This window comes from Callithrix jacchus, chromosome 22 (genome assembly GCF_049354715.1).
Source record: "Callithrix jacchus isolate 240 chromosome 22, calJac240_pri, whole genome shotgun sequence".
Taxonomy (NCBI): Eukaryota; Metazoa; Chordata; class Mammalia; order Primates; family Cebidae; genus Callithrix; species Callithrix jacchus.
In genome coordinates this window covers 17,873,521-17,897,566 of record NC_133523.1, presented here as the reverse complement: position 1 = coordinate 17,897,566, position 24,046 = coordinate 17,873,521, and the positions used below count along the sequence as shown (strand labels likewise).

Here is a 24,046-nt window from a genome sequence, read left to right as displayed (position 1 = left end):
CCTCCTCCAAGAAGCCTTCCTTGATGTCCCAGCAGCATTTTCTGGGAAAGACAAACTTGGAAGCCAGGGCTCCTCTGTCCCAACAAGAACACAAGGGGTTTATGAGGACTTCCGATACTCCCAACATGGAGGTCCTTTCCACAACTCTGCCTTTGGCATCCGGGAGGCAGTGAAGTTCAGGGATTCTCAGGCTGCATTTGGCTGTTAGGGATAGATGCAGCTGACTTCTTGGAGTAGGAAGAAGGACATCGTTCGTCATAGGAAGTGTCTCTGGCCAGGCGCGGTGACTCACACCTGTAATCCCAGCACTTTGGGAGGCTGAGGTGGGCTGATGGCTTGAGCCCAGGAGTTCGAGACCAGTCTGGGCAACATGGCAAAACCTCATGTTTACAAAAAAAAAAAAAAAAATTAGCCGGCCGCGGTGGCTCGCACTTGCCAGTTCCAAGTATTCGGAATGCTGACGTAGGAGGATTGCTGGAGCCTGGGAAGCAGAGGTCGCAGTGAGCCGAGATCGCACCACTGTCAAAAAAAATAAAAATAAAAAAGAAGTCTCTCTCATTCAAAAATCAGTCAAAATCAGTGCTCCACGCCTTCAGACGCCTAAGGACAGCGCCCCGCGCGCAGCTAGCCTTTTCCCTACAGCTTCAAGGGAACCAAGGGAAATTCAATCATTGAACCCGGACCCTTTAAGATGCGGTGATGAAGGGGCGGGGCAGAATCAAGCCCCGCCCCAAGAGCGACAGCGGTCGGGGCCTCAATTACAACACGCATGCGTCAAGCCCGCGCGGTTCCGGGTCCCGAGATTTGGCTCCAAGAGCTGTTCGCAGAGAAACAGGCTCGCACAAAAAGCCACCGCGCCCCAAAACCGTGGGTGAAAGGCCTGACCTCCGGTCATTGGCGGTTTCTCTGATCCCCTCCCAAATTTTCCAGCAGGGTATTGATTGAGGCGACTTTTAGGACTGGGGCGGGCGAGGGAGTGGAGGTTCTAGTCCTAAATTACTGGTGAGGACGTGCAGGCCAAGGCGTGGCCAAGATCGCGCCCCCTGTGGCTTGAGGAGGAGCCGGGATTTGAACCAAGGCTGTGCCAAATCCTAAGCCCTGCGAAGTCTTGTGGAAGCGACATGACCCACTCTTTGGTTTGTGCAGAGACAGTGAGCAGGTAAGAGTCTGTGGGGACAGGCCGTGGTGAGGCCCTCAGCCTGGGGTCGAACCCTCTGCGACGCTGAGAGCTGGGCTCAGCCTCTTGTTTTCGCCCTGATCCTGGTGCCTCCAGGGTGAGTTCGGTGCTGAATCGCAACACCCGGCAGTTTGGAAAAAAACATCTTTTCGACCAGAACGAGGAGACATGTTGGAACTCGGACCAGGTGAGGCGCCTCCCTCCACCCTCGGTGGTCTCTGGGGTGACTCAGATTCAGGGGTTTGGGATGCCTTGAGAATGTCAGGGGGCCCGCATGGGTGACCAGGAAAGGAACATGTGCCGAATTTCCCTCTCCTCCGGCACTGCCCCCTCCAAAGACTCTGTGAATGAGACAGGCATAGCAGGGCTCTGTGCCTGCAGTGAGCTCGTGCCTCAGTTTCCCTGTCTGCTTCCAGGGCCCCTCCCAGTGGGTGACACTGGAGTTTCCCCAGCTCGTCCGTGTCTCCCAGCTGCAGATCCAGTTTCAGGGTGGCTTCTCCAGTCACCGGGGCTGCCTGGAAGGTACTAGGAGGCTCTGGGTGGTGGGGGTTCCAGGGGTCGCCCCAGACACTCAGTGTCTGTCTTTGCTGCAGGTTCACAGGGCAGTCAGGCCCTTCACAAGATTGTAGACTTCTTCCCTGAGGACAACAACTCGCTTCAGATATCCTGCCCCTGCTTCTGGGGTGGGGTGGTCTGTGCCTCTGGAAGCTTTGGACTCACCCAAACCTGAATGGGAACCCCAATGTGACCCTGAACATGTGACTCTAGGCCTCCATCACTTTATCTGTAAAATGGGGCTGATGACCACCTGTTCTGTGTGAGAGGCTTAGAGGGGCCTGCAGCTTCCTCAGTTTACCCACCACATCGGTGGAGTCCGAGCTGGGTCTGGGAGGGGTGGGAGCCTGTGGGTGGGAAACCAGAAATCACCTGTTGCCCTTGACTGTCCACGCTCACACCTTCCCCATACCAGTTGCTGAGGTGGATCGGCTGAAGCTGACTTTTGAGGATGCCACTGACTTTTTTGGCCGTGTGGTCATCTACCACCTGCGGGTGCTCGGGAAGAAGGTGTGAGACCTCCGGGGGCTGCCTCCTCCAGGAAGCCCTCCAGGAAGCACAGCAAATTCCCTCAAGTTCTGCACAGAAGGTTTATTGGTTCCTCTAAGGAAGGGTCCCCTTCCACCGCCTGTCCAGGAGCTGCCATTGAAGCCAGTTCTGGGTTTTCCCAGCTCTGGCTGACCGTTTTGTTCCCTGAGTGTCTGATCCCCCTCGGGCGGCCTTCACTCAGGGTCAGCGGGCACCAGGTTGCTCTGGAAGAGCTTGAGGATGTGGTTCTCGATCACCTGTTGCACTGAAATGGGGCAGGGAAAAGGTGGGCTGTGAGCTTGAATTGGGAGGGGTGCGGAGGTGTGGGCCAACCTGCACTCTCCCCTTAGGGGACAAACAGGGATCCCTACGGAGGCCAGCATTACAGAGCAAAGCTGGGAGGAAGGAGGCCCCATCCCAGGAACCCTACCTCCCCTAAGTTTATAAAAATGCATTTCTGTGGCTTTTCAGAACTATGATTATAAAAATATTTCCTACCAAGCAAAATGAGTGAATTGGGACTTTTATGAAAAGGTGAGCCTGGGCATGGTGGCTCACACCTGTAATCTCAGTACTTTGGGAGGCCGATGGGGGAGGACTGCTTGAGCTCAGGAATTTGAGGCCAGCTTGGGCAACATAGCAAAACCCAGTCTCTACCAAAAAAAAAAAAAAAACAAATTAAAAATTAGGCTGGGCTCAGTGGCTCATGCCTGTAATCCCAGCACTTCAGGAGGCCAAGGTGGGCGGATCACCTGAGGTCAGGAAAGACCAGCCTGGCCAGCATGGTGGAACCCTGTCTTTACTAAAACTACAAACATGAGCTGGGTGTGGTGGTAGGTGCCTGTAATCTGAATGGGAGGCTGAGGCAGGAGAATTTTGTTTGCCTGGGAGGCAGAGGTTGCAGTGAGCTGAGATCATGCCACTGCACTCCAGCCTGCATGACAGAGCTAGACTCTGTCTCAAAAAATACATAAAATAAAACAAAATAAAAAGATTTTAAAAATTAGCTAGGTAGAGTGGTGCATGCCTGTAGTCCCAGCTACTCAGGAGGCTGAGGCAGAAGGATCGCTTGAGCCCAGGAGTTTGAGACCAGCAGTCCCAGCTACTCAGGAGGCTGAGGCAGAAGGATCGCTTGAGCCCAGGAGTTTGAGACCAGCCTGGGCAACATAGCAAGACCTGTCTCTTCCAAAAAAGCAACAACAAAAAATTAGCCAGGCATGCATGGTAGTGTGCGCCATATGTAATCCCAGATACTCGGGAGGCTGAGGCAGGAGAATCGCTTGAACCCGGGAGGCAGAGGTTGTGGTGAGCCAAGATTGTGCCACTGCACTCCAGCCTGGGCAACAGAGCAAGACACCGTCTCAAAAAAAAAATTAGCCAGGCATGGTAGTGAATGCCTGTGGTCCCAGCTACTCAGGAGGCTGTAGTGGGAGGATCATTTGAGCCTGGGAGGGGTCAAGGCTGCAGTGAGGTGTGACCGCACCACCTCATTCCAGCCTGGGCGACAGAGCAAACACAAACTTCCGCAAAATAGGAAGGACGAGGAATTACTTCAAACAGTAAAACTCCAAAGGAAGGAGGGGGCCTTCCGAAGCCCTTTATCGCCACCATGACCCCAGGGGGTCGGTTCGATTGGGATTTCCCTATTTTATGGATGGGAAAGTTGAGTCCTGTTGTGACAGAGGAAATGGAGTCACACTGGGTCTGCCTACGGCCCCTGTGCAAACCCACTGCCCGCCTCTGCGGCCCTGTGCACTGTGGCCTGGCTGCCTGTCCCTTGGTGTCCTCACTGCCAGGCCTCCACAGAGGCCGCTCCTCCCACCTGGATGCCATCCTCCCTCCCTTTAGGTCCCCCAGAATCCTTCCTTCCCTGACACCCCATTCCCAAGCCTGGGCCCATCTCACTTCTTGGGGTCTCTAGCTTATACACCTTCCTCCAGGAAGCCCTCCCTGACTTCTGTTGGCCACTTTGGGGCTCTTTGATGAGGCCCCTCTTTGGGACTCTCTGTGCCTGTGTGTCCCCCATGATGGCCCCAGCTGTCCTCTCTACCCCAGCACACGTGGAGCCCCAAGAGCCAGGACTGGGATGTGCCAAGGCAGGACACACTGCAGTGCTTGACACCTGCTAATGCGAACACTCTTCCGGCTGGCATCTGACCACTGGTGGGGGGTGTCCTGTGTATCCCTTTATGGTCACCCTGCCTATGGGAGGGACCTCATTGCTCCTCCGTGTGTCTCAGGCCGACCTTTCCGGTATCCCAGGGCCACAGCGAGGTCCATCGGGGTGTAGCCAGAGTCGGCTTCGGTGGTGAGGTCAGCACCTCGGGCTGCAAGGCAGAGGGAGGGCGCTGGAGGGTGGGGCCTGGGAATCCAGAATGAGGGCTTGGGACCTGGGAGATTGCGTGGCACCCCTCATTCGCCACAGTGCAGCCGTGGGTCTGCCCATGTGGCCTTTGACAAGAATCCAACCTCTGCTATCTCGGTCTCTACTGAGGAAGGTGGCTGGAGTCTCTGAGCCATGGCGAGAGGAGGTGCTCAGCCTCTTGGCCAGATCCTAGACTCAGACTCCGAATCCTGGGCGGTCCTCCCACCTCCTCCCCTCTGATCCACCCTCCGAGAAGAGCAGGTAGTGACCACCCATCCCAAGAACATTCCAGCAACACCTGGGTGTCTCCCTGCCCTCAGGATTCCCGCAGGGCCCACTGGAGCCCTGGGACCCCAGGGCCAGTCCGACTCCCACTCACCCAGCAAGGCCTCAACACATTTCACATGGTTCCCACGCACAGCGTACAGCAGTGGCGTCCCTCCATTCTGTTGTGGGTAGGGGCAGGAGAAACCAAAGATTTACCTCTTCGATTCTCACAATGCCTTGTACTCTCTCTGGCCTCCAATTTAATATGGTTCCTCCTCCTGCTCATCACTGGGCCCATCTCACTTCTTGGGGTCTCAAGCTTAGACACCTTCCTCCAGGAAGCCCTCTTTGACTTCCCTTGGCCTCACTGGGCTCCTGCAGCCGCCTGTGCATCTGCCATCACAGCACAATCCACTGCATCTGAGCTGCCTGTGTCCATGCCTGCCTTCCCCGCACCGGGAGCTCTGTGAGGCTAGGAATGGGGCTGTCTTGTATTCTCAGCACACAGAGCAGGCCTGCACCTTTCAGGTGCTCTGTGAACGTTTGAGGCAGGAATGGAGGCCAGGAGGCTGAGAGGTACCCGGGGCTGGCAGTCCCTTACCCAATCGTAGATGTTGATGTCCACGTCCCGCTCCAGCAGCAGTCCCACGATGTCTGTGTAGCCGCCTGTGCTGGCCAGTGACAGGGCGCTCTCTCGCTCTTTGGCCAGAATGTGGGGGTCGGCACCCTGCAGGGACGGGGGCAGTGGTGGGATGGGCTGGGACATAACCAGGAATCCTGGGGTACCCCATGACAGCCACATCTTTTTTTTTTTTTTTTTGAGACGGGGTCTTGTTCTGTCACCCAGGATGGAGTGCAGTGGCACAATCTCAGCTCACTGCAACCTCTGCCTCCTGGGTTCATGCGATTCTCCTGCCTCAGCCTCCTGAGTAGCTGGGACTACAGGCGCCTGCCACCACGCCCTGCTAATTTTTTGCATTTTTAGTAGAAATGGGGTTTCACCGTGTTAGCTAGGATAGTCTCTATCTCCTGACCTCGTGATCTGCCCGCCTCAGCCTCCCAAAGTGCTGGGATTACAGGCATGAGCCGCTGTGCCCGGCCAGAGATGGAGTTTCATATATTGGCCAGGCTGGTCTCGAACTCCTGACCTCAAGTGATCTGCCTGCCTCTGCCTCTCAAAGTGCTGGGATTACAGCTGTGAGCCACTGCTCCCGGCCAGCAGCCACATCTTAAACACAAGGCACTAGCAGACATAGCCAAGACCCCAGCCCACCCTAAGGTTCCCAGGAACCCCGCAGCTGGGCTGGGACGCACCCACTCCAGCAGGAAACGAACAGTCTCGATCTCTCCAAATGCTGAGGCCCAGATGAGGGGGGTGAAGCCACGCTCGTCCGGCTTGTTGACGAGGTTGTCACCTGGCAGGAAGGGGCAGGTGATACCACCAGGCTGCACCCCTGCCCCCTATCCCGAGGGCTGCCAAAGGGGACGAGGTGGGGGGCTGGGGTTAGACAGGGGAACGGGAAGGGAGCATATGTTGATGGACATACATGGACACATTCATACACACAGGTAGATACAGCCACACGTGGACACTCACAGGTCATGTGAGCATCATAGATGGGCATGGACACCCATATGCACACACCAGCCAGGCGCAGACATGCCAGTACATGCGTGTGACACGCACCTTTCCGCAGATGCTCCTTCAGCTGGTCCAGCTCCCCCTGCGCTGCAAGCTGGTGGATGGACAGGGCTGGGGCAGGACAGAGGCAGAGTCCTCACTCATCCCCTCGCTTCTCTGTGCCTCGGTTTACCCTCTGTCCACAATTGTTCCTCACAGGCCCTCCCACCCTCCTACTCCTCTCCTTGTTGGGGACCATGGGCCCACTCACAGTCTAGGGTGGCCGGCAGAGCCGACACCTCGTTCCCCCGCTGCCGGTTGGTGAGAGTGGTGGAGTGCTTCAGGGAGCTGCCTGCTGGGAGAGACGACAGGCCTCAGTTTCCCCTGGGTAGATGTCTCTGGGGCTTCAGGACAGAAGCCCATCCGTTTTTTGTTGTTGTTGTTTTGAGACGGAGTCTTGCTCTGTCACCCAGGCTGAAGTGCAGTGGTATAATCTCAGCTCACTGCAACCTCTGCCTCATGGGTTCAAGTGATTCTCCTGCCTCAGCCTCCGAAGTAGCTTGAATTACAGGTGCCCACCACCATGCCCAGCTAATTTTTGTATCTTTAGTAGAGATGGCTTTCACCATGTTGGTCAGGCTGGTCTCAAACTCCTGACCTTGTAATCCGCCCACCTTGGCCTCCCAAAGTGCTGGGATTACAGGTGTTAGCCACCATGCCCAGCCCTTTTTTTTGAGATGGAGTCTTGCTCTGTCACCCAGGCTGAAGTGCAATGGCACAATCTCGGCTCACTGCAACTTCCGTTTCCTAGGTTCAAGAGATTCTTGTGCCTCGGCCTCCCAAAGTGCTGGGATGACAGGCATGAGCCATCATGCCACTGCCTTTGGTATCTCCCTTGGGTCTGGGAGCTATGAAAGGCAGTGGCTGGGGCTCCACCACTCACTCACACTACTCTCTTGAATACCCAGCGTGCATCTCTCTCCTCCCTGCCTAGCAATGTTCTGGGCAAACAAGACATCGTTTTTGCCCTCTGGGGATTCCAGGGTCAAGTAGGTGCATCAGGCATAGAGAAATAATAAAAAACTTCAAGTGGAAGTAAGTGTTCAAAAGAATTTAAGGCTGGGCACAGTGGCTCACACCTGTAATTCCAGTATTTTGGGAGGCCAAGGTAGGCGAATCGCTTGAGGTCAGGAGTTTGAGACCAGCCTGACCAACATGGTGAAACACCGTTTCTACTAAAAACACAAAATTAGCTGGGAGTGGTGGCAGACGCCTGTAAGCCCAGCTACTGGGGAGGTTGAGGCAGGAGAATTGCTTGAACCTCGGAGGCGGAGGTTGCAGTGAGCCAAGATTGTGCCATTGCACTCTGGCCTGGACGACAAGAGCAAAACACCATCACACACACAAAAAAGAATTTAAAAGCAGGTTGCAGAGGACAGAAAGAAGGGAGCACAAGGACTGAGTCATTCTTAGACAAGGCGGTAACAGGAGGGCCTCCCCAAAGTGACACCACCAAGATCTTAAGAAGTCAAAGAAATCAGTTACAGGAACTGGACACGGTGGCTCACGCCTGTAATTCCAGCACTTTGGGAGGCCGAGGCGGGCGGATCACGAGGTCAGGAGATTGAGACCATCCTGGCCAACATGGTGAAACCCCGACTCTTAAAAAAAAAATACAAAAATTAGCTGGTGTGGTAGCACACGCCTGTAATCCCAGCTACTCGGGAGGCCGAGGGAGAATTGCCTTAACCCAGGAGATAGAGGTAGCAGTGAGTCAAGACAGTGCCACTGCACCGCAGCCTGGACAACAGGGCAAGACTCCATCTCAAGAAGAAAGCAGACTCCATCTCAAGAAAGGAGGCAAGGGGAGGGGGGAAATCCCCTATAGGAAGAAGTGTAGGAAGAGCATTCCAGACAGAAGGAGTGGCAGCAACAAAGGTCCTGGGAGGGAACTGAATTAGGCATATTTTAGGACTCCAATCAAAAATAAATCCTCAGGGCCAGGCATGGTGGCTCAGGCCTCTAACCCCAGCACTTTGGGAGACTGAAGCAGGCGAATCACAAGGTCAGGAGTTCCAGACCATCCTGGCCAACATGGTGAAACCCCATCTCTACTAAAGATACAAAAATTAGTCGGGGATGGTGGTGCGCTCCTGTAATCCCAGCTACTCAGGAGGCTGAGGCTGGAGAATTGCTGAAGGTTGCAGTGAGCCAAGATCGAGCCATTGCATTCCAGCCTGGGTGACAGTGAGATTCTGTCTCAAACAAATAAAATAAAAATAAAAACAAAAATAAATTCTCAGTTCCTCAGTAAGTAAAACAGGATGACCATCTGACCCAACAATTCCATTCCTAGCTATCTACCCTCAAAGAATTAAAAACAGGTGTGAAACGCCGAGCACTGTGGCTCACGTCTGTAATCCTAGCACTTTCGGAAGTGGAGGCCAGCAGATCACTTGAGCCCAGGAGTTCCAGACCAGCCTGGGCAACATGGCAAAACCTCGTCTCTACAAAAAATACAAAAATTAGCTGGGTGTGGTAGTGCACGCCTGTAATCCCAGCTACTAGGGAGGCAGAGGCATGAGAATCGGTTGAACCTGGGAGGCGGAGGTTACAGTGAGCCGAGATTGCGCCATTGCACTCCAGCCTGGGCAACAGAGTGAGACTCCGTCTCAAAGAAAAAAAAGAGGAAGGAAGCACTGATCCATGCTATGACGTGGATGAACCCTGAAAACGTGATACTGAGTGAGAGGGGCCAGACGCAAAAGGCCGCCGCATAGTGTATGATCCCATTGGTATGAAATGCCCAGAACAGGAAAATCTAAACAGATAGAAGCAGATTGGTTGCCAGGGATGGATGGAAGGAGAATGGAGACGGACTGCTATGGTATGCGGTTTCCTTTTGGAGTGATGAAAATATTCTAGATAGGCTGGGTGCAGTGGCTCATGCCTGTAATCCTAGCACATTGGGAGGCCGAGGCGGGTGGATCATGAGGTCAGGAGTTCAAGAGCAGCCTGGCCAATATGGTGAAACCCCATCTCTACTAAAAATACAAAAACTTAGCCAGGCGTGGTGGCTCATTCCTGTAATCCCAGCTACTTGGGAGGCTGAAGCAGGAGAACTGCTTGAACTGGGACCCAGGAGGCGGAGGTTGCAGTGAGCCCAGATTGCACCACTGCACTCCAGCCTGGGCTATGAAGCGAGACTCCCTCTCAAAAAAAAAAGAAACTACTCTAGACAGAGGTGATGATTATGCAACACTGTGACTGCACTTACTGATACTGAATGGCACTGCAGTCCTGGCTTAAATGGCAAACTTTTATGTTAGGTATAGTTTACCACAATAAAAAAATACATACAAAGTTGCAAAAAAAAGAGAAACAAACCCTTACTGAATGGAGAGGGAAGGCATGTCCTTTTAGTGGATCATAAAGACAGAGACCCTGGCCTGGAGTGGTGGCTCATGCCTGTAATTTCAGCACTTTAGGAGGCTGAGGCAGGAGGATTGCTTGAGGCCAGGAGTTCGAGACCAGCCTGGGCAACATAGTGAGACTCTGCCTCTCAATAAAAAATAAATGAGCCAGGTGTGGTTGCATGCCTACAGTCCCAGCTACTAGGGAGGCTGAGTGAGGTAGGATGGCTTGAGCCCAGGAAGTTGAGGCTGCAGTGAACTATGATCACATCACAGCACTCCAGCCTTGGTAATAGAGCAAGACCCTGTTTCAAAAAACAAAACGGGCCAGGTGCGGTAGCTCATGCCTGTAATCCCAGCACTTTGAGGGGCTAAGGCAGGCAGGTCACCTGAGATCAGGAGTTCAAGATCAGCCTGGCCAACATCCCCATCTCTACTAAAAATACCAAAAATATTAGCCAGGCACCTGTAATCCCAATTACTCAGGAGACTGAGACAGAAGAATCCCTTGAACCTGGGAGGTGGAGGTTGCAGTGAGCTGGGATCATGCCATTGCACCACTCCAGCCTGGGCAACAGAAGTGAAACTCTGTCTTAAAAAAAAAAGCAAGATTGTGGGCCTAACATGGAATCCCAGAGGGCCAATCCCAGAGGAAGTATCCTACCCTGTGGAGAGGAAACGCTGGCATCTGGTTCAGGATTCACAGGCTCAGGGGTGCAGGGGAAGAGACTGAGCACCACAGTCTCTGAGCCATCTGTGGCCTCCTCTCCCGGGTCTTCAGGTTCCCCAAGTTCTGAGGCAGGGGGCTGCTGCGCCAGGATGAGGTCCTCTGCAGGCTGGGTGGGCTCCATGGGGAAAGCTGGCGGAGGTGCCATTAGGGGAGAGATGACGATAATTATCAACAGCTATAATAAAGTAGGTACCGACTGCATACCCAGCCTTGCACTGTGAGGGTGGGTAAACTGAGGTCAAGGTTAATAATTACCAGAGCCAGGGAAACTAAAACCAGAGTCCAACGGCTTTTGAGGTCTACCCTTTCCCACCACCAAAGAACCTGCAACGTGCAGTGTTTAAAAGTCCGGGCTCTGGGGTCAACTGTCTGGGTTAGAATCCCTCAATTCATAGGCCGTGAGAACTTGGGCATGTGACTTCATCTTTGAACCTCAGTTTCCTCCTCGACAAAATGTGGAAATGAGGCCTATAACGAATCATGTCTGTGCATAGCTTATCAGGGTGGTCTGCTAAGGGCAGAGCTCAATAAACATTCGCTATGGTTATTGGGGGGGTCCCCATAATGAGTGAGGGCTCAACAACGAGGCGATTGCCTCCAGTCGTACCCGAGCCTCTCAAATCGATCCAAGAGATCCACTCACCTCCCCACGAGCCTCTTGTATCCCCCCGCGCCGAAAGCCCAGTTCTCTCAAAACTTGGGGGCCCAAGTCACAAACTTTTCTCTTCTTATGGATATAGTGGGAGGCAGGCTGAAGACTGGACCCTCAGCACTCCGGCTTCCTCAGCCGGGACAGACAGCAACTTGATACTCGACCGCTACCCCCACCCCAGAACTCCCTCACTGCGCGTGCGCACCCCCGCCCCCCAAAAGTGAGGAACGGCCCGAGCAGTAAAGTGCTGCCTCTGGCCCTTTAAGATTTAGGGGAGGGAGTGGCTTCCGCTGGGGACCTAGGAGGGCATTTGCGCCTGCGTGTTCTCTCCACCCGAAGGAGGGAATGGGCGGGGACTAAAGGGCTCTGAGAATTTCATTGCGCTTGTGCCAGCTCGCCTTCACCCCGCCCACAAATTTTGCCAGAGGCAGCCCTGGGGCTCCGGCTTCGGGCAGATGGGCGGGGCTTTTTCCAGAAGAAGTGGGGGAAGTACGCGGAGCGCCCGGAACTTAAAGGGGCAAGGTACCTTCGCTGTCCCGTTCCACAACAGGGTCCTTTCTGTTGGGACACCTAAATTCCTCTTAAAGACTCAATTTTCTGGTCATAAGCTGTAAATCAATCCTCCCCCTAGTCTGTTTTTCGCAAATCGCGGGTTTACCCTGTTTGGAAAAGTTTAAGTCTTAGCCAATCGGGATCAGCTTAGATTGTGTGGTCCAACCGCAGCCAATAGGGGAAGGACACAGAAACAGGAATTGCGTGCGGATGAAAAACGCCTTCCCTCCTTTGTTCCGCATGCGCTTGCGACTGCGTCGGAGGCAGGAGGCACCCTTCTGCACAAGTCACGGTACCTTCCTGAGAATTTTGCCAAGTGCGGGTTTCTTTTGGTTACCCCAGCGCTAGTTTCCGACACATTTGGGGGTTCGTCCGGGACCCCATTCTCCTTCGGGAGGGGCTAGCGATGATCTTTCCTGGGGAGATGTGTCTCACTGCCTCCTTGTGGTGGCCCCAGGAGGGGAGGACCGAGTCCCACCAGAAGTGATGATAAATCCGGACTCTCAGCAACGTGGGCAGTAGGGAGGATCTTGAAGAATTCCACCGCGACCAGGTAACTGTGTACAGACCAAGATAAGAAACATCGCGGTTGGGGCGACAAGGTATTCCTTGGTGGTCGGGTTCTCTGTAGGTGGAAAGTGTGTGAGTGAGACGCGCGATTGAGGGCGGAGCGAGTGCGAAGTCCGGACTTTGTTCCGTGGCCACTTCTTGGGGGGGGGAGGCGGTTGGGGGTGGAGGGAGGATTATACTGACCGTCCAATGCTGAGAGGGGCCTAAAATTCCCTGGAAGTGGCCAATCAGGAAAAAATGAGTGTTCACAAGAGTGCAAAGAACCTCCAGTGAGAAAAGGGGAGTTTAAGCCTCTAGGATACGGGAGTGCAAGAAATCTAATATGAGGGATTGAACGGCACCAACCTTCAGAGTGGGAAATACTCCAAATAAGACAGGGACTATAAAAAGGCCAAGCAGACAATAAAATTACCCCTGACAGCCCCCTAGGCCTTATGCTAAAATACTGGAAGCATAATGAAAGGACCAAACACTAGAAAAGACAGCAGATGATGAAGTATTGCTGTTTTATTTGGACTAAGGAACCCATCCTCAGACCTTCGGTCTTTTGGCCAAAGTTTGGGTCGGCGAGGACTGGATATGCCAGCTCCTGATCCAGTATGTCAATGATAAAAGTCCAGTTTCTCACGGGGAGATAGCTTATGCTCTGTGTTGGAGGCAAGGATCTGTCCTTCTCTATCCCCTAAAAGATGAAAAAAGCAGTCAAACTCAAAACCCCAAAGACGACGTAGCTAAGTCATATTCTATAAAGATGCAGGGGATCCTCTAGGCCGCCTTCCCTCGCCTACCCCTTGTACCCCTGCGCCCCAAGCTAAACACTCAGCCCTTCCTCCACCTACCCCACTGTCCCAAGCTGAACCGTCAGTCCCTCCCCCATATAACCCTGCCCCATGGGCCTTGACACCCACACCCTCGCTGGACAGCAACCTGAATATGCCCCTTCCTCAGGAAGGCTCCAGTGGGAAATCTAACAATGCTGAAGGGATATTAAAACTTAACTTTCCCCTCTTCCTCCAAGTCTGCGCTAGCCCCTTTTCCCTTAAGGGAAGTGCCATTAGGAGAAGGGGATGTTGGCTTCATAAATGTCCCCTTAACTAGTTCAGAGGTTAGAAATCTAAAAAAGCAACTCAGACCACTGTTAGATGACCCTTTGGAAGTTGACCATCAAATTGACCAATTTCTGGGGCCACAACTTCACACTTGGGCTGAATTAATGTCTATTCTAGGTATTCTCAGGAAAGAAAAGAAACGTGATCTGCAGGGCCGCTATGATACTCGGGGAGCATGAGCACCCCCCGGTCCAAATCCCCTTGCAGCGGAGCATAAATTAACAACAGTGCAGCCCACCGAGAAAACATGGGAGATCTCAGAGATACGATAATCAAAGGGAATCGGGAATCAGTTCCTCAAACACAAATGATTTCCCGAGCATTTAATGTACACCGAGAGAAAGACGAGGGACCCATGGAATTCTTCAACAGACTCAAGGAACAGATAAGAAAATACAGATTTTCATATAGGACATAGAATACCCACTGGGACAAAAGATGTTAAAGCTCCACTTTGTCACCAATAGTTGACCGGACATTGCAAAGAAACTATAAAAGATAGAGGCCGGGCGCGGTGGCTCACGCCTATAATCCCAGCACTTTGGGAGGCCGAGGCGGGTGGATCACGAGGTCAAGAGATCGAGACCATCCTGGTGAACAAGGTGAAACCCTGTCTCTACTAAAAATACAAAAATTAGCTGGGCATGGTGGTGCGCACCTGTAGTCCCAGCTACTCGCCACCTACTTGGGAGGCTGAGGCAGGAGAATTGCCTGAACCCAGAAGGCGGAGGTTGCAGTGAGCCGAGATTGCGCCATTGCACTCCAGCCTGGGTAACAAGAGCGAATCTCCGTCTCAAAAAAAAAAAAAAAAAAAAAGAAATTGCAAAAGTTAGAAAATTGGATAAATCGTCCCATAGAGGAACTTTTAAGAGGCCCAAAAGGTATGTGTATGGAGGGATGAGGAAAGGCAAAAGCAAAAAGCAAAAATTACGCTGTTTATCCTCCAACAGGGAACTGTTCAACAGGCCCCGGGAAATAGAACTTGTAAAGCTTCTGAGTACCTGAGTACCTGGTTGCCAAACTACACAGGAAGCAAAGGGACGAAACCTGAGAGTCAGGGAACAGGGAGGGGAAAAGGGAAAACAGATGTTTCCGGTGTGGAAAGCCAGGACATTTTAAGAGGGAAAAGAAAGTCCTTTCACTCATGACATTTGAAGAAGAGCAGGGTCAGGGGCTCTACATCTTCCATCTCTCCCACCAGGAGCCCTTCATAAATCTAACCGTGGGACCCAAATCGGAGGTAGTCACTTTGTTAGTCAATTCGAAAGCGGGTTGCTCCTTGTAGAAGACCTCACTGTCTCAGGAGTTAAAGGGGAAGGATTCCGGGCAACAGTCAAATATAAGAATTTATATGACTAGAGGAAACCAAAGTCAAATATAAGAATAAGTCAGCCGGGCGCGGTGGCTCACACCTGTAATCCCAACACTTTGGGCGGCCGAGGCACAAGGTCAAGAGATCGAGACCATCCTGGTCAACATGGTGAAACACTGTCTCTACTAAAAATACAAAAAAATTAGCTGGGCATGGTGGCGTGTGCCTGTAATCCCAGCTACTCAGGAGGCTGAGGCAGGAGAATTGCCTGAACCCAGGAGGCGGAGGTTGCCGTAAGCTGAGATCCCGCCATTGCACTCCAGCCTGGGTAACAAGAGCGAAACTCCATCTCAAAAAAAAAAAAAAAGAATAAGTCGGTCACTGCTAAGTTCTTGTTCACTCCCGAAGCAGGAACTAGTTTTAGGAATGGACTTAATTGAAGGCATAGGCCTCTATGTTAATCAGGAAAAACTCCTTCCTTCCTTAAACCTGCTTACCATTTTGGAAGAAAGCTGCATCCATCCCGATGTGCGGTTGAAGGAAGGAAATTGAGGAAAGCTACAGGTTCCTCCAATCCATGTCAAATTAAAAACTTCCAGGGAAGTAGTCAAAAGAAAACAATACCATTTTTCCCTTGGAAGCCAGGATAGGTTTAAAACCTGTATTTGAAGGCCTTGGGCTGGGCTTGGTGGTTCACATCTGAAGCCCTTTGGGAGGCTGAGACAGGCGGATCGCAAGGTCAGGAGAGTGAGACCATCCTGGCCAACATGGTAAAAAAAAAATCCCGTCTCTACTAAAAAAAATACAAAAATTAGCTGGCTGTCGTGGCACGTGTCTGTAATCCCAGTTACTTGGGAGGCTGAGGCAGGAGAATTGCTTGAACCCAGGAGGCAGAGATTGCAGTGAGCCTAGATCGCGCCACTGCACTCCAGCCTGGCGACAGGACGAGACTCCATATCAAAAAAAAAAAGTAAGCCATGTCCACGACGGCCCCCTTGAACCCTGTATGTCCTGTTTTAACACCCCAATATTGCCATGTCCACAACGGCCCCCTTGAACCCTGTATGTCCTGTTACAACACCCCAATATTGCCATGTCCACGATGGCCCCCTTGAACCCTGTATGTCCTGTTGTAACACCCCAATATTGCCACGTCCACGACGGCCCCCTTGAACCCTGTATGTCCTGTTGTAACACCCCAATATTGCCACGTCCATGACGGCCCCCTTGAGCCCTGTATGTCCTGTTGTAACACCCCAGTATTGCCATGTCCACGACGGCCCCCTTGAGCCCTGTGTGTCCTCTTGTAACACCCCAATATTGCCATGTCCACGACGGCCCCCTTGAACCCTGTATGTCCTGTTGTAACACCCCAGTATTGCCTTTAAGGAAGGCAGATGGGTCATACTGGCCAGTGCAAGACCTCCAGGCTATTTACAAATAGTTCAGGCTTCCCACCCTGTTGTTCCCAGTCCTTACACCACTGTCAATAGAATCCCGCACAGCCACCAACGGTTCACGGTGATAGATTTAAAAGATGTCTTTTGGGTTGCCCTTTAGCAGAGGACAGCCAGGACATGTTTGCCTTTGAGTGGGGGGACCCTCACTTGGGTCAAAAACAGTACCAATGGACAGTCTAGCCCCAATGGTGTACAGAGTTCCCCAAATCAACTTGGTCAGCTTTTAAAACAAGTCCTAGAGAACGTCTGCCTGCCTTCATCCATACGCCTACTCCAGTACGTAGGCGGCCTGCTCATTTCAGGAGATGGCAAGCTTCAAGTCACAGCAGTTTCAGTTAACTTCCTAAATTTCCTGAGGGAACAAGTGTGTGGGTCTCAAAGAAGAAACTCCAGTTCCGAGAACCTGAGGTAAAACAGGACACAGCCGGGCACGGTGGCTCACACCTGTAATCCCAGCACTTTGTGGAGGCCCAGGCAGGCGGATCATGAGGTCAGGAGATTGAGACCATCCTGCCCAACATGGTGAAACCCCGTCTCTACTAAAAATATGAAAATTAGCTGGGCGTGGTGGCGCGTGCCTGTAATCACAGCTACTCAGGAGGCTGAGGCAGGAGAATCGCTTGAAACAGGGAGTTGGAGGTTGCAGTGAGCTGCGATCGCACCACTGCACTCCAGCCTGGGCAACAGAGACAATGTCTCAAAAAAAAAAACTAGGCCTAATTAGTCAAGGTAAACAAAAGATAGGACCAGAATGAAGGTACCCTATCTTTGCCTTCCCCAAAACAAAGCAGGAACTTAGGAAATTCTTAGGAGTGGTTGGATATTGTCATCTGTGGATCGACTCTTATGCCTTAAAAACAAAGTCCCTATATCAAAAACTCAGGAAGAACCATACTCCCTCCTTTGGACCCCATCAGAAATCCAACAGGTGAAAGAATTAAAACACCTACTTGTAACTGCCCCCGTTGTGGCCTTGCCCTCAGAGCAGCCATTCCACCTTTTTGTTAATGTAAGCAAAGGAGTGGCCTTAGGGGTCCTCACCCAAAAACACGGAGGCCACCGGCAGCCCATAGCCTTCCTGTCAGGGATTCTTGACCCAGTAACCCGTGGATGGCCCAAATGTGTCCAATCCGTAGCAGCAGGCCTTGCTAACAGAAGAAAGCAGGAGCATAACCTTTGGGGGAAACCTCATCGTAAGTGCCCCTCATCCAGTCAGAACCATTCTTAATCAGAAGGCAAGAAGACGGCTCACTGACTCAAGAATTTAAAAATATGAAGCTATCAGCTGAGTGTGGTGGCTCCTGCCTGGAATCCCAGCACTTTGGGAGGCTGAGGTGGGCGGATCACAAGGTCAGGGGTTCGAGACCAGCCTGACCAACATGGTGAAACCCTGTCTCTACTTAAAAATACAAAAGTATCTGGGCGTGGTGGCATACACCTGTAATCCCAGCTACTTGGGAGGCTGAGGCAGGAGAATTGCATGAACCCGGGAGGCAGAGGTTGCAGTGAACCAAGAGCACGTCATTGTACTCCAGCCTGGGCGACAGAGCGAGACTCCATCTCAAAAAATATATATATGAAGCTATCTTATTAGAGGGGGATAACCTAACACTAACCACTGACAATTCACTCAGCCCCGCTGCTTTCCTGTCGGGAAATCCAAACCAGGAAAAACCTGAGCATCAATGCGTAGATCTAATCAGTTAAACTAGAGTCAGACTGGGTCTAAGTGAAACCCCCTTCCAAACAGGGCATCACCTCTTCATAGACGGCTCCTCCCAGGTCACTGAAGGAAAACGGTCCAACGGGTGCTCCCTAGTTGATGGGGAAACCCTCTCAGAGGTGGAATCAGGAAGAATGCCAAATAACTGGTCTGCCCAAACGTGAACTCCGCATTAAACCAGGCCTTAAAATCCCCGCAGAATCAGGAAGGAACTGTTTACACTGACTCCAAGTATGCCTTTGGAATAGTCCGTGCCTTTGGAAAGATCTGGACTGAATGAGGCCTCATTAAAAGTCAGGGCAAAGATTTGGTCCACAAGGAATTAATTATGCAAATACTAGAAAATCTTCAGCTGCCAGAAGAGATTGCGGTTGTCCAGGTCCCAAGATGCCAAAAAACCTATCTTTTGAAAGCCAGGGAAATAACCTCACAGATCAACTAGCTCAGCAAGCTGCCTCTTCCCAAGAGGCACCATTTTCTATCTTACCCTCATCTTCCCCCTCCAGCTGCGATCCCCATCTTCTCTCGAGCAGACCAAGAGAAACTAAAGAAAACGGGAGTTAAGGAAAGCCCAAAGGGGAAGTGGGTACTTGCAGATGGGAGGGAAATGCTCTCTAAATCCTTCAGGAGGGAGGTATTGTCACAACTTCATCGAGCTCACTGGGGTCCTCAAGCTCTGTGCGATGCAGCCCTCAGAGTCGACGGGTGTGTGGGGATTATAGACCCTTGCCCGGCAACTGGCGGATGGTTGCACTGTGTGCAGAAAATCTAATAAGCAAGCCCTAAAGAAACAGCCTCTCAGGGGAGGAAACCCAGGGTTGAGGCTGTTCCAAAGCGTCCCAAGTGGACTACACTGAAACGCCCCCAGTAGGCTCTCTCAAGTATTTGCTAGCAATAGTAGACCATCTCACCCGTTGGGTGGAAGCCATACTTCCCAAGCGCGACAGCCAGTAATGTAGTCAAAACCCTGTTGGAACATAATATACCCAGGTTTGGACTGATAGAGCACATTGATTCGGACAGTGGGACCCACTTCACTGCACACATCATTGATGGGCAGACCCAAGCACTAGGAATAAAATGGGAACATCACACTCCCTGGTACCTGCCCTCATCAGGGACGGTAAACAGAATGAGTCAAACTCTATCACCTAGTCAGGCTGGGCCCAGTGGCTCACGCCTCTAATCCCAGCACTTTGGGAGGCCAAGGCAGGTGGATCACAAGGTCAAGAGTTTGAAACCAGCCTGGCCAACATGGTGAAAACCTGTCTCTACTAAAAATACAAAAATTAGCTGGGTGTGGTGGCACTTGCCTGTAGTCCCAGTTACTCGGGAGGCTGAGGCAGGAGAATCACTCAAACTGGGAGGTGGAGGTTGCAGTGAGCCGAGACCACACCACTGCACTCCAGCCTGGCGACAGAGCGAGACTGCATCTCAAAAAAAAAAAAATCATCTAGCCAGATTAGTCTTGGAAACCCAGTTACCATGGACAAAATGCCTTCCCATTGCCTCACTAAGAATCCGAACTGCCCCTCAAAAAGATCTTGGCCTGTCCCCTTATGAAATGCTCTGTGGGCTGTCTGATCTAAATTCCACTACTGACCTTCCTACATGTGAAACAAAAGATCAGTTTCTCAAAAACTAATATTTGGTTTGTCTCCTACTGTTTCCGCTCTCAGGACTCAAGGCCTCCTAGCGCAAACTCCACCTCTCGAATTCCCAGTGCACCAGCACCAGTTTGGAGATCACGTCCTTATCAAAAGTTGGAAAGAGGGCAAGCTCTAACCAACCTGGGAGGGGCCTTACATGGTCTCCTTACCCCTGAAACAGCAATCCAAACAGCTGAAAAAGGATAGGCCCACCCCTTGGCCAAGCGCGGTGGCTTGCGCCTGTAATCCCAGTATTTTGGGAGGCTGAGGCGGGTGGATCATGAGGTCAAGGGATCGAGACTATCCTGGCCAACATGGTGAAACCCCATCTCTTCCAAAACAAAATTTAGCTGGGCCTGGTGGCACGTGCCTGTAATCCCAGCTACTCAGGAGGCTGAGGCAGGAGAATGGCTTGAACCCAAGAGGCGATTGTGCCACTGCAGTCCAGCCTGGCAACAGAGCGAGACTCCACCCCTCGAATTCTCAACACCAGCCTTGAGATCACATTCTTATCAAAAGTTAAAAGAGGGAAAGCTCGGCCTGGCGCAGTGGCTCACGCCTGTAATCCCAGCACTTTGGGAGGCCGAGGCATGTGGATCACGAGGTCAAGAGATCAAGACCATCCTGGTCAACAAGATGAAACCCCGTCTCTACTAAAAATACAAAAATTAGCTGGGCATGGTGGTGCGCGCCTGTAGTCCCAGCTGCTCGGGAGGCTGAGGCAGGAGAATTGCTTGAACCCAGGAGGCGGAGGTTGCGGTGAGCCAAGATTGCGCCATTGCACTCCAGCCTGGGTAACAACAGCAAAACTCCGTCTCAAAAAAAAAGAAAGAGGGAAAGCTCGAACCAACCTGGGAGGGACCTTAGCTATTACCCCTAACGACTGAAACAACAATCCAAACAGCCAAAAAAGGATGGGTCTACCCCTTGGCCAGGAGCAGGACTCCCTCTCTTAAAAAAATAGTAAGCCGGGCCAGGCGCGGTGGCTCACGTGTGTAGTCCCAGCATTCTGGGAGGCCAAGGCGGGTGGATCACGAGGTGAAGAGGTCGAGACCATCCTGGTCAACATTGTGAAACCCCGTCTCTACTAAAAATACAAAAAAAATTAGCTGGGCATGGTGGCGCGTGCCTGTAGTCCCAGCTACTTGGGAGGCTGAGGCAGAATTGCCTGAACCCAGGAGGCGGAGGTTGCGGTGAGTCGAGATCGCACCATTGCACTCCAGCTTGGGTAACAAGAGCGAAACTCCGTCTCAAAAACAAAAAATAATAACAACAATAAGAAGCCGTGCTGCATGGTGGTGCACGCCTGTAATCCCAGCACTGGGAGGCCAAGGTGTGTGGATTGATTGCCTGAGCTCAGGAGTTTGAGACCAGCCTGGGCAACACAGTGAAACCCCATCTCAAATAATAATAATAATAATAAAGGTCCCAACCCTTGCAAAGTCCTAGATTGTCACTCCAGGACCAATGGCCTCCAAACTGACATTCAAAGGGGTTTAATCTTTTTCTTCCTTTAGCTACCCAAGGACATCTTATCGATGTAACCCGATCACCCTCCCCCCCACAAACAATTACATTTGATGCCTGTCTTGTCATGCCCTGTGGGGATCTCCAAAGTCAGAGACAGCTAGCCTCTTCAGAGAAGTACCTTTGTCCCTCCAGGATAAATTACACTGCCTACAAAACTGACTCTTGCACTGAATGGGCATGAACCTGGCCTTGGTGGTTTTGCTGTACTTGGGGAGATGTTATATAGACTACCAAGTATCAGGGCTAGACCCCCTCAGAGGGGTGTACCACCCTGAAACCCTACCTCCACTGCACCAAGGGAACCACCCCCTCCAATTGCCAATCTCAGCATTGCAGCCGGTACTTACCTCTATTAATACCCTGCCCTACACCCACTTTAGAGCGCTTTTGCAGCCTAGGAGTGGATGTCACCCTCTAGGCTTCTTTGAAATGTGCTTTGTTCCTCCTCCTCTATCTTCCACTGTTACCCCCTCCCCAAACCCACAAAATCAAACCATTTCTCACTTCGTGTCCAGTGACAAAACCAAACTAGCTAGTAGAAGTCAAGGACCTGAAGCAAAGTGTAGCCATAGAAACTGGGTATCCAGTTGTAAATGCAGCCGGGTGCAGTGGCTGGTGCCTGTAATCCACTTTGGGAAAACAAGGCGGGCAGATCATCTGAGGTCAGGAGTTTGAGACCAGCCCGGCCAACATGGTGAAACTCCATCTCTACTAAAAATAAAAAATGAGCTAGGATAGTGGCAGGCACCTGTAGTCCCAGCTACTTGGGAGGCTGAGGCAGAGAATCACTTGAACTGGGGAGGCAGAGGCTACAGTGAGCTGAGATGTCGCCATTGTACTTTAGCCTGGGCAATAGAGTGAGACTCTCAAAAAAAAATTATATATGTATAAATATAAATGCCTGGCTGGAATGGATTAAATATTCCATTTGTACCCTAAATAAAAGCCATTGTTATTGTTACGCTTGTGCAGCGGGCAGGCAAGAAACCCAAACTGCTCCTTTCCCACTTGGATGGGCCAAACACCCAGGCATGGGCTGTGCGGTAGCTCCCTTCCGGCACCCCACAGCCTGGGGAAACAAGATGTGCCACTCTTCACTATTTTCCCCAAAGGTCTGGAGCTCTATGGGACAGCCCCCAAAGGCTGTTTTACTTCCAGCTCTTCGTGCCAGTTTTACCTCAGGTCTCTCATGGCAAGGGGAAATTTTGACATTCCTTGGAAACCTGATGGGATGTAGTGGGCCTAAACATTTTCAAGAGCTAACCAATCAATCGGCCCTAGTCCATCCCTGAGTGGATGCATGGTGGTATTGTGGGGAACCAGTATTGGGTACACTGCCAGGTGACTGGAGTGGCACTTGCGCTCAGATCCAATTGGCCATCCCTTTCACCTTGGCATTTCATCAGCCAGACGGGGAGCCATTAACCTGAAGAAAAAGAGAACCCTCATGGGTCCTTTGATTCCCCGTGTTTACATAGACAGCATTGGAGTCCCACCGCTGTACCAAATGAATTCAAAGCTTGAAACCAAATAGCCTTCGAGTTCGAGTCTATCTTATTCTGGTGGTCCACTATCATATATATTACGATCAGCAGTGATTTGTCAGTGATAGCAGAGATGCTATTGAAGGAAGAGCTGAACAATTAGGCACTACCAACCAGATGGCCTGGGAAAGTAGAATAGCCCTTGACATGATGTTAGCCGGAAAAGGGGGGAGTCTGTATCATGATTGGGGTCCAATGTTGTACTTTTATCCCTAATGAAATAGCCCCCAACAGGACAATCACAAAAGCCTTACAAGGCCTTACCACCCTAGCAAATGAATTAGCCGAAAACTCTGGAAAAGACGACCCCTTTACGGGCCTGATGGAAAGGTGGTTTGGAAAATGGACGGGACTCATGACCTCAATCTTTACCTCCCTTGCCATTGTTGCAGGTGTTCTCATCCTTATGGGCTGCTGTATCATACCTTGTATTCGTGGGTTAACCCAAAGGCTCATAGAAGCAGCTCTCACAAAAACCTTCCCCACGTCCCCACCTAGGTAAGCTCTTGCTCCTAATCAACAAAAACAGCCAAATCCTGTTGAAGAAATTTGAAGAGGAAGAAATACATAAAACAGAAGGGAAATTGTTTGGACAACTAAAGTCCTCTTGAAGACTCAACTTTTTTGGTCCTAAGTTGTAAATCAATCCTACCTCCCCTCCACTTCTGTTTTTCGCAAATCGCGCGTGTACCCTGTTTGGCAGAGTTAATCGGGATCAGCTTAGATGGTGAGGTCTGACCCCAGCCAACAGGGAAGGACACAGAAACAGGAACTGCGTTAGGATTAAAAACGTCCCTCCTCTGGTCGGTGTGCTCTTGCGATTGTAACGAGCAAGCAGCACCCCTCTGCGGAAGTAAAGGTGGCTTGCTGATAAGTTTTCTGTCTAAGTGCGAGTTTCTTTTGGCTACGCCACCGAGCACTGGTTTCAGACATAAGCAAGGGGAGGGATTCCATCAGGGCAGAGGGCTAAAGAAGAGTTTATGCGGCCCAGTGGGTAATGTGTGGAGGGCTCCCCCAACTCGTCTGCTCCAGGGAAAGGGGGTTCAGGAAGGAAGGGAGTTCTTGTCCCTCTACCGCCTGGGTGTCCCTCCACCAGCCTCAGGGGCGTCGCGCCCCCTCCTCACCGCGTCACCCCCGGGTGTGCCTCCTTCCCTCCGTTTCATACCCCTCTCCGGTCGGCGAAGACTTGAGGAGCGGAGAGGGCGGGCCCTCTGACACCGGAACTGGAGTCGTGCGGCATCCGGTTTCCGCAGGGAAGGCTTAGGCGGCTGTCCCAGCCTTCTGGCTTC

At 51.8% G+C, this 24,046-nt stretch overlaps 2 protein-coding genes and 1 long non-coding RNA gene across 27 annotated transcripts; 2 read left to right on the top strand and 1 right to left on the bottom strand.

Annotated features, from left to right (window-relative positions):
- Window positions 1-773: 773 nt before the first annotated feature.
- On the top strand, window positions 774-2,767 carry NR2C2AP (nuclear receptor 2C2 associated protein). 2 transcript variants are annotated; one of them, XM_078361880.1, is made up of 6 exons: window positions 774-1,159; window positions 1,274-1,364; window positions 1,594-1,699; window positions 1,771-1,838; window positions 2,126-2,242; window positions 2,611-2,767. In XM_078361880.1, exons 1-6 carry the CDS (start codon window positions 1,122-1,124, stop codon window positions 2,737-2,739), a joined length of 549 nt encoding a protein of 182 aa, XP_078218006.1. In that variant the 5' UTR covers window positions 774-1,121; the 3' UTR covers window positions 2,740-2,767. The 2 variants fall into 2 exon arrangements, with proteins under 2 accessions (XP_078218006.1, XP_008985797.1); XM_008987549.5 differs by having other exon boundaries at window positions 2,126-2,767.
- On the bottom strand, window positions 2,309-23,970 carry RFXANK (regulatory factor X associated ankyrin containing protein). Of its 24 annotated transcripts, none has more exons than XM_078361870.1 (12): window positions 23,410-23,970; window positions 23,183-23,293; window positions 12,157-13,112; window positions 10,591-10,785; window positions 6,785-6,868; window positions 6,580-6,645; window positions 6,207-6,307; window positions 5,494-5,619; window positions 5,005-5,071; window positions 4,507-4,587; window positions 3,782-3,930; window positions 2,309-2,525 (listed from the first exon to the last, which is right to left on the bottom strand). In XM_078361870.1, exons 4-12 carry the CDS (start codon window positions 10,775-10,777, stop codon window positions 2,514-2,516), a joined length of 873 nt encoding a protein of 290 aa, XP_078217996.1. In that variant the 5' UTR covers window positions 10,778-10,785; window positions 12,157-13,112; window positions 23,183-23,293; window positions 23,410-23,970; the 3' UTR covers window positions 2,309-2,513. The 24 variants fall into 24 exon arrangements, with proteins under 24 accessions (XP_078217996.1, XP_078217994.1, XP_054106363.2 ...); XM_078361868.1 differs by having other exon boundaries at window positions 23,882-23,970; XM_054250388.2 differs by having other exon boundaries at window positions 12,157-12,417; window positions 23,882-23,970.
- LOC144580940 (uncharacterized) lies at window positions 12,094-19,323 on the top strand. The gene is made up of 2 exons (XR_013531298.1): window positions 12,094-12,413; window positions 13,657-19,323. It is a non-coding gene; the product is annotated as an uncharacterized LOC144580940 (long non-coding RNA).
- Window positions 23,971-24,046: the final 76 nt, after the last annotated feature.

What these genes read in the sequence shown, in the direction of transcription:
- NR2C2AP (XM_078361880.1), top strand. Translation starts at nt 1,122, where the DNA reads ATGACCCACTCTTTGGTTTGTGCAGAGACAGTGAGCAG. An exon ending in TGTGCAGAGACAGTGAGCAG is followed by an intron (nt 1,160 to 1,273) that starts GTAAGAGTCTGT and finishes TGGTGCCTCCAG; the next exon opens with GGTGAGTTCGGTGCTGAATC. An exon ending in AGGACAACAACTCGCTTCAG is followed by an intron (nt 1,839 to 2,125) that starts ATATCCTGCCCC and finishes TTGACTGTCCAC; the next exon opens with GCTCACACCTTCCCCATACC.
- RFXANK (XM_078361870.1), bottom strand. Translation starts at nt 10,777, where the DNA reads ATGGAGCCCACCCAGCCTGCAGAGGACCTCATCCTGGCGCAGCAGCCC. An exon ending in GAAGGAGCATCTGCGGAAAG is followed by an intron (nt 6,308 to 6,579) that starts GTGCGTGTCACA and finishes CCTTCCTGCCAG; the next exon opens with GTGACAACCTCGTCAACAAG. An exon ending in ATGTGTTGAGGCCTTGCTGG is followed by an intron (nt 4,588 to 5,004) that starts GTGAGTGGGAGT and finishes TCTGCCTTGCAG; the next exon opens with CCCGAGGTGCTGACCTCACC.